The 9,144-nt window shown below is 38.2% G+C and overlaps 1 protein-coding gene across 2 annotated transcripts in view; it reads left to right on the forward strand.

Annotated features, from left to right (window-relative positions):
• The first annotated feature begins 6,232 nt into the window (after positions 1-6,232).
• VSIG1 (V-set and immunoglobulin domain containing 1) overlaps positions 6,233-9,144 on the forward strand; it is a 35,225-nt gene continuing 32,313 nt past the window's right edge. Inside the window, exon 1 of one of the 2 annotated variants that reach the window (XM_011958739.1) lies at positions 6,233-6,468. In XM_011958739.1, the coding sequence (XP_011814129.1) occupies positions 6,420-6,468 (49 nt within the window). In that variant the 5' untranslated portion in view covers positions 6,233-6,419. The remainder of the gene's footprint in view (positions 6,469-9,144) is intronic. The other variant, XM_011958738.1, reaches the window with a different exon arrangement.

Consider the following 9,144-nt stretch of genomic DNA (forward strand, 5'->3'; position numbering starts at 1 on the left):
TGTGTGTGTTCCCCTCCCTATGTCCATGTGTTCTCATTGTTCAACTCCCACTTATGAATGAGAACATGTGGTGTTTGGTTTTCTGTTCCTGTGTTAGTTTGCTGAGAATGATAGCTTCCAGCTTCATCCATGTCCCTGCAAAGGACATGATCTCATTGTGGAAGACAGTGTGGCAATTCCTCAAGGTTCTAGAACCAGAAATACCATTTGACCCAGCAATCCCAATACTGGGTGCATACCCAAAGGATTATAAATCATTCTACTATAAAGACACATGCACACGTATGTTTATTACAGCACCATTTACAATAGCAAAGACTTGGAACCAACCCAAATGTCCATCAATGATAGGCTGGATAAAGAAAATGTGGCACATATACACCATGGAATACTATGCAGCCATAAATGCCTTTTTAAAAGTGGGCACGTGCCAGGCTAGTTGAAGATTCAACAAGGAGAGCAGTATGGCTAGAGCAGAGTGAGGGGGGGATGTATGCTAAGAGATGAGGTCAGAGAGGTGGTAGTGTGGATAAGACAGATCATTTTAGCGTCTTCTAAGCTATTTTATTTTTTTACATTTTAGTAATATGTTTTACTTAACCCAATATATCCCAAATATTATTATTTCTATAATCAGCATAAGAATTAATGATATTTTTCCATTTTAAGTCTTTGAAATCTAATGTGCTTGCTACACTTACAGCACATTTCAAGCGTTCAAAAGTCACTTGAGGCTTGTGGCTGCCACATTGGACAGCACAACTGTAAGAGAAATACAAAGGGCACTGGAATTGACTTTAGCAAATTTAGGGGCTTATAATTGCCCCCCATCAACCACCTAAAATGTGTTAACTAAGGTACTTCACATATGGGCTATAAATTTCTAGGTAATTTTTTGTTTGTTCATTTGTATTTGTTTTTGAGACAAGAGTCTTGCTCCCCAGTCACCCAGGCTGGAGTGCAGTGGCCCGATCTGGGCTCACTGCAACCTCCAATTCCCGGGTTCAAGCGATTCTCCTGTCTCAGCCTCCTGAGTAGCTGAGATTACAGGTCTGCACCACCACACGCCCAGCTAATTTTTTTTTTTTTTTTTTTTTTTGTAGAGACAGGGTTTCATCACATTGGCCAGGCTGTTCTCAAACTCCTGACCTCAAATGATCCACCCGCCTAAGCCTCCCAAATGCTGGGATTACAGACGTGAGCCACCGCACCCAACCTGTAGCTATTTTAAATGCTTTGTTTTCTACCAAATTGGAAGAGTCTGAGCAAAGGTGAGACGTGATCTGACTTACATATTAAAAGGATCCTTTTGCCTGCTGTGATAAGAATAGACTGTGAGAAGGACAAAGGTGGAAGCAGGGAGACCAGTTAGGAGGCTATTGCCACGATCCAGGTAATGGGCACTGGTGGTTCAGATGAAGAGGAGGGCAGCAAAGGTGGGGGAAGCGCTCGGAGTCTAGATAGGCTTGAAACACAGAGCGCAAAGAATTTGCTGACGAATTAGATGTTTTATACGAGAAAAGGAGAAGACTCAAGGATGATACCAAGGTTTTGTCCTGAGCAACTAGAAGAACAGAATTGCATAACTGAGATTGCAAGAGATAAAATTATGGAAGCATTAACAGAATATATAATATCATATATTACATAATAATAATATAGAATAACATTTCCAGAGTCTTGGATTGGGGAAAGCTTGCCTAAGGAAGGCACAAAATTCAGAAGCTGCAAAGAAAACAATTGATAGATTAAAACATAATGAAAATTTCTTTATGGTGAAAAACATAAAATTAAAAAGGAAAGTGATAGATCAGAAGAAAATATTTATAACATAGACACCAAACCCAGGGTAAGATTCATAATATATAAATGGTACTTCTATAATATCAGAAGACAGATAACCCAGTTATCTGAAAATGGACCAAGGTTGTAAACAAGCAATTCACAGGGAAAGGAATACCAGTTAGGCCAATAAACCTCTACAAAGATGCCCAACCACATTACAGAAATACAAATTAAAGCAACAACGCAATACCAATTTTCACCCATGATAGTAGTAAAAATAAAAGGCTGAGGACCACAGAGGAGGTTTACAGAAAAAATAAATAAATAAAAGACTGATAATTTTCATTGCCAACAAGGCTGTGGAGAAGAAGGCACTTTCATACACTCTTAATGGAGGTATGGTTTGTAAAGAATTTCTGGCAGACAATTATGCAGTCTACCAAAAATGTAAACTACATACCCTTTGATCAAGCAATTCCATTTCTAGGGACCTAATCTACAATAATAATCACACAAGTGGGCAGATCTAGACAAAAGGATGTTCATTGCACCATTGTCAATAATATTGAAAAACTGGGAACCATCTAAGAATTTACCAATAAGAGAATGATTAAATAAATTGAGGTACATTCATATCATGAAATACCATGCAGCCTTAACATGGACAAGGTTGATCTATAGATGCAGTTGGACATAGTGACAGAAAGAATAAAAATACTTTTTTTAAGGGAGAAAAGTAAATTATAGAACAAAACGTATAGTATTATCTTTATGTTTTAAAAAACCTCGTGTGTGTATGTGTGTGTGTGTGCTTGTGCACGTGTACATGCATAGAAAACGGTCTGAGAAAAATGCTAAACTCCTGTTCCTTGTGAGCCTGTGAGTGAATGAATGGGACTTTTTTTCCTCTGTATCCTTGTTTGTCCTTTGAAAACCATTTACTATCAAAATGTATTACTTTTGTAATTTTTAAGTTAAAAAGTAGGGATAAATCAGATATCACATATTTCTGAAAGTTCCCAAGGAAGAATACTGGGGGCAGTAGCATATTTGTTACATTACAATCACACTGTGCCATTGTGTGGTGTGATAGGAACAGCTTCTAATGCGTGCTATGGTGACCTCGGCAAAGGCACAGCATTTTTTTAGCCTCAGTTTTCTTATATAGAAAATGTAGGTAATACCTGACTTATTTGTTGTATTGGAAAGCTGCAAAGATAAAATGGAAAATTAGTTTAAAAATTACGAATTCTGTAAAACTGCAAAGGATATTTGACATTTCATGTCCTAGTTAATGACCCACTTTTTAAAGCAATAGTTAACATCAATATTCAGGTCCAAGCAGAGAGTTTAAATTCTCTTTTAGAGTTTGTTATAACAGAATTCTTCCTGTCCTGGTTAGGTTTTACATAGCAGCAGTATAGGTATTTTACTTAAATATTCCAGAGTGTTCTGTGTTTGCACGAGAGATTTTGGTGCAGATGGGTTTGGGCAACATCCTTAAATCATACCCTCCACTGCACTCATCTTAGGGCCAACCAGCTCGGACATACTGAATTAATTAGCAAGCTCTTGCCTAGCACCTACTTTGTGCCTAGTAATCCCCTGTGGGTAGGTGACCAGACACCCAGGTTTGTCTGGCACTATCACTGTTTATGCTGTCTTTCCCAGGTAATTGCTAATAGTGCCCCTTTCACTTTCAAAAGTGTCCTAGTTTTAATGATCAATGGTCACTCTACTATAATCACCTATGGGGCATGGAAGGAAACACAGGAAGCCTCTGGCTTACAAATGCCAGACTTACAAACTTCGCTCCCCATTCCAGCTCCTCACCACTGGAAATGCGGGTATTCCTTCCAGGGTGGGGGGCATTGTGAAAACTGTGGGTCTTTTAGAGACTTGGTAGACTTAGAAGTCAAGGCAGAACCAAGCCTGAGAAGAGGTGGTATGGATCGCCAGAGGCCCACCCTACAAGTTGTCCTTCTTTGCAAAATCTTCTCCCTCAGACTATTTCTCTTTATTGCATTGCCTAATCCTCCTGGTCAGAGATTTATTTGAGGAAAATAAGCAATTTTTTTTTTTTTTTTTTGAGATGGAGTCTCACTCTGTCGCCCAGGCCGGAGTGCAGTGGCGTGATCTCGGCTCACTGACAGCTCCACCTCCCAGGTTCACGCCATTCTCCTGCCTCAGCCTCGGAGTAGCTGGGACTACAGGCGCCCGTCACCACGCCCGGCTAATTTTTTGTATTTTTAGTAGAGACAGGGTTTCACTGTGTTAGCCAGGATGGTCTCGATCTCCTGACCTCATGATCCACCTGCCTTGGCCTCCCAAAGTGCTGGGATTACAGGCGTGAGCCACCGCGCCCGGCCAGCATTGTCTTTTTAATAGCACAAACAGGTTGGGGAATGTTCAATGAAACTGATTTTTTTTCCCCTTCCTAACATGGAGCTGCTGTCTGCTTATACAGGGGAAAGGTAGGGTTTCTGGGAGGAATAGGGATGAAAAGGAAAAAATAATTTTGGAGCATGAGATATTCTGGGGAATGAGACTCTCCCTTAGGGCAAACTAGGGACCCAGGAGCCAGGGGGCCATGAAGGTGGGAGGCAGAAGAGAAGGCGGATGTCAGAGACGCGCAGTAGTTATTTGGGGGAAAATGTTGATTTGTGCACAACTCATATCTTGGGAAATGAAAGGAATGTTCTTTCTCTGTCACCTGCTATTCCTCTTCACCCTGCACTGCCTTATATGGCCCAGTACGCAGAATACAAACCAGTGCTAGATTACATGCTACATGCCTGACAGTGAGACATTGCTTCTGCAAGAGTTCTTGCTTCCAGTCAATGAGTTTACTACTACATCTTGGGACACACTCATTTTAAAGTTGGGAACTGCCTGTATAAGACATGGTTACTGCCCTGGAGGGATTCACAGTGACTAGATTTAAGGGAGACCAGTTAATAAATAGGAAACTACTGGAGAATAATCAATGGTCAGCTGTAGGATATTGGTTTTAAGTAAAATGCAAGTTTATGCTAGGGTGGTATGTCGGTTCATTGAAATTCTCACAAAGGACAATATGACTGATCTATGCTAAGGATATACTTGGATAGTAAGAGGAGGAAGAAGAAAATTCTAAATAATGATGGAAATCACCTGGAGCCAATGTTTGGCATCAGACATGAGCATGGGCAGGATAGGCTGCTGCAAGGATGAATCAGGCCTGATGAAAGCATAATGGCTTTCTAAGAAGCAGTGGGAGATTGGCATGGCTAAAGTAAGATAGGGTCAAACATTTCCTGTAAATTAAAGTTCATAAAACATATCACTTGAAATTTGCACACATTTCATGTGACTGAACACTTTGAGGCAGAAAATCTTGACATACTTTTTCAGGGGCATGAGATAATGTGGCTAAAGTTCAGATGAGGTGAGGATCAGATCTTGGAAGAACGGGAATCCGTATTAAGGACTTTGGATTTGATGAAATAGTCCATTTATGGTGTTATTGGAAATACTTCATTAGGGCTGGAGCACTGGTCTGTGGCTGGCACACAAGATGAAGGTGGAAGAAGTCAGGGATACCACTTAGGAAGCTGCTATGATAGGCCAGGAGTGAGGAGCTGAGTACCTGGACCAAGATGGAAGCAGCAGGTTGGAGAAAGAACACATCTGAAAGTCTCTGTGGAGATGGAAATGATAGGACTTAGAGATCACATAGGAAGAGTCACAGAAAGTCCTTAGGTTTCTCTGGGTAACTTAAGCATAATAGGAACACTATTAGAAGTTCGTGTTCCCACGAAAGTTCCTTACCTGTGGAGCCTCCCATGCCCTCCTGGTGAACCTCCATTTCTAAGGAAACCCTATAGCATCTATTGAGTAACTTAATTCTGCAAAAATTCAGACGTCTCCAATGGAAGTCTTTAAGCACGTATTCACTAACTTGATTTTGCAAAATTATGTTAGCAAATATGTGCTATAAGGTTTCCAACTCGACAGACATAAGCATGTAAATCATTCTACTGCTAGTTTTGGTGGAGGGTAGTGACAATTGTCAGTGTTTCAAAAAAGAGTAACATGTCCAGAGTTTGTTCACGCAGAAATGAATGCTTTTTAGCTTCATCACCCCTGTGCCTTTCCCATGAACCCCATCTCCCCAGGAAACGATATAGCACCAGTTTAATAACTTAATTTGTAAAAGGAGGTTAGTGAATCAATTCTATAAGACTCGTGGAAATATTTGTAATTAATTAGCCTTGTCAGCTTTTATTTGCATAGGCTGTCTTTCAACCATATCCCCCAGTCCAAGTGCAACTTTTTAGCAAGACTGATTTTAAACAATGAGACTTAGAGAATCTGTGTACAAGGAGCTTGAATAATTTAAATGCGTGGGTTTATTATTAACACAGTAGCAAATATATCAAGGAAACACGCCCCATGAAAAGTGTTTCAAAGAAACACAAATCTGTTCTGAGAAAGGTCTATATGCAATAAGTAAGCCCAAAGAGGCATGTTTGCTTGGTGATGCCCAGCAGATAAGTCTGGCAAACCTCGGTGTGATCGAAGAAGCCAATTTGAGACTCAGCCTAGTTCAGGCAAGCTACTGGCACCTGCTGCTCTCAACTAACCTCCACACAATGGTGTTGGCATTTTGGAAGGTCTTTCTGATTCTAAGCTGCCTTGCAGGTAAGGAAAGGATCTCCGAACCACCAAAGATAATTGGAAACAGAGTTTCCTTTTAAACAAAAATTCCACATTTTTACATAGAATTTTCCCCTCCTGTACTTCAACTGAATTGTGATTAGTATGCTGAGTTACATAATTTTCAGAACTTTTGCTTAGCAAACATATGCCATGCTGATATATTAGGGGCGTAAGCCTGTAATATTATTGTTTTATGGAGCTTCTGAATGAAAATTTTCTCAGAAAAAAAAAATATAGTTTATTACTTCACTTAGGTTGAAAGGTGAACAAATGAATTTACTCAGAAACCAAAGTTTGTGCTAGGGATAGTTTTGTCTCTGTTTTACTTTAGTGTTTCCTTTAAGCTCAGTGATTGACTTGCCTTGCTCCAGCAGGCAGAGCCTGGGTTGGAGGGCCTGCCCTGGCTTACACGTGGGAAGAACAGAAATTTACTGAGTGCTTTACTGTCTAATATTTCTTAGGGAGTTGTGGTTTTCCAATCCTAAGACTGTATTTTGCAAAATATGTGAGTTCAGATCCCTAAAATCACAATATGGGTGATTTTAGGGATCTGAACAGAAGAAAATCAATTTTGGAATCAAAATACTGATGTTAGTTAGATCCAGAAGAGATCATTAATTCCGAAAATCCCTTGGCTAGTTTTTTCAAATATCAGATACATTTTGCATCTGTTCTTACAAGTTAGGTCCATAGTAAATACAATAATATTGTTTATCCAAAAACAGGATTTTTAAGCCATTAGTGATATTAGGCAGCCGTTAGAATGAGGTTTACTAGGCAAATTTAATGACATAAGAAAATGCCCAGGATAAAATATTAAGTGAAAACGCAGGATACACACATATGCCTAGAATAAATTACTAGAAGGTTGTATACTGAAGTACCATGGTGGTTGCCTCTGGGTGATGGAATTATAGATAATTTTAACTATTTCCCAGCTTTTCATACTTCCAGGGTTTTCTACGAAGAACATTATGCTACTTTTATAATTAGAAAAAAGTGTTACTTTTCAAAATGATCTCATGTTTAGAAATAGTTCCTTAAATGTTCATTACTAAATGTTTAAGCATAGATGTTTTATGGACTTAAACATCACCAGAAGGCAATACTCCATTAGTTCAGTGACCTAACTAGGCCCTAGAGCTGGAAACACATGTTCCTATTTTCCCTTCTCCCTAGGCATATTAATTTAAATTTAACTTTAGATATGAAAGTTTTTGTCTCTTCTTAAAGGGTTTCCAGTCATTAGCCAGTTGGGTCGACCCCTGGGCCTTCTGCATCAGCCCTCTGAGATCATACCTGTTTCCCTATGTGAGGCCTTGCCCTGGCCCCTACTAGACACAGGGTTTGGAACGGTTGTAAGAACAGTTTTTTTTTTTAACCATACCTAACATACATGTAATTTTTACTGATTATAAATGTAATGCATGGTCATTGCAGAAAGGTTGCAAAATATGGAAATTTAAAATAAAATAAAAATCGTCTGCAATTTTACCACTCAGATTTGGGTGAAATATCATTCTTTTATTTGCAGGTGTATATATTACATTTTAAAAATTGGGTTTATTCCTTGTATACTTTTTTATTGTTTAAAACATTGTTTAGCATGATGTCAGGAATTTTATTTGATTGTGACTTTTAGAACAAGGCCCAATCAGAGTGACCAATAAATACTTAAGAGTGTTTTGCCTAAGTTACTATATAACTGATTTTGTTGATATATAGTGTACACTATATATCTATACATATATTATCTAGTTGGCCCAAAGCAAAATATGGCAATGTCAGTACAGCAAATTGTGGTATGCTCTATTGTCGTTTGCTGTGCTTACATATGTATTGAAGTCAGAGAAAGGATCACTTTAGTAATCTACATCTGTCATTAGCAGTGTTCATCAGTTGATCTGGACAACTGATAACGTTTCCATCAATGTGCAATTTGATGCTCTTCCTGGACTTGTTTTGGAGAGAATGTCACTTTTTGGTGTTAAGCATGGTGCCTAACACATAGTGGATGCATAGTAAATGTTTGTTGAAAGAATGAATTACTTTCCCAAATTCCAAACATCCAGACACGATTTTCACATACATATTTAAAATCGATTTTGGTATAACTAAACAGGTCAGATTTTGCTTAAATCAAAATATTTTCAATGACTTCTTAGGAATTCTTAGGTTAAATTCTAATTCAGGAAAATGAGTTTTAATCAAATTTTTCTTCTGCAAAAAAATTATGCATATCATTTTAGGCACTTGAAATATGTATTCGTCACCTCTTAGAAAGATATGTTAATGTGGGTTTCATTTTCTGGAGGTATATGCTATGCATTTTAAAGGAGTAATGTATTTGAACTTTGAGTTTGCAGTCAAATCCAAAAAAGTCAGTGATCATTTGATTATATTATTTCCTAACTCAAAATGAAGCAATTATGCATGAGGTTGCTGGAAATTAAATCACTTCAAATGCATCAGATTAAATATGGCTATTTGGGGGATATTTTGCTGTGGTATATTAGGAGAATAATATACTTCTATAAACAAAATGCTTGCCACATTGTAGGCATTAAATAAATGAATGAACAATCACTACCAAAATGCAAGACATTCTCTCTATATATATTATTTATATATTATATCATATATCATATATAATTATAT

This window comes from Colobus angolensis, unplaced genomic scaffold (assembly GCF_000951035.1).
Source record: "Colobus angolensis palliatus isolate OR3802 unplaced genomic scaffold, Cang.pa_1.0 Scaffold472, whole genome shotgun sequence".
NCBI lineage: Eukaryota > Metazoa > Chordata > Mammalia > Primates > Cercopithecidae > Colobus > Colobus angolensis.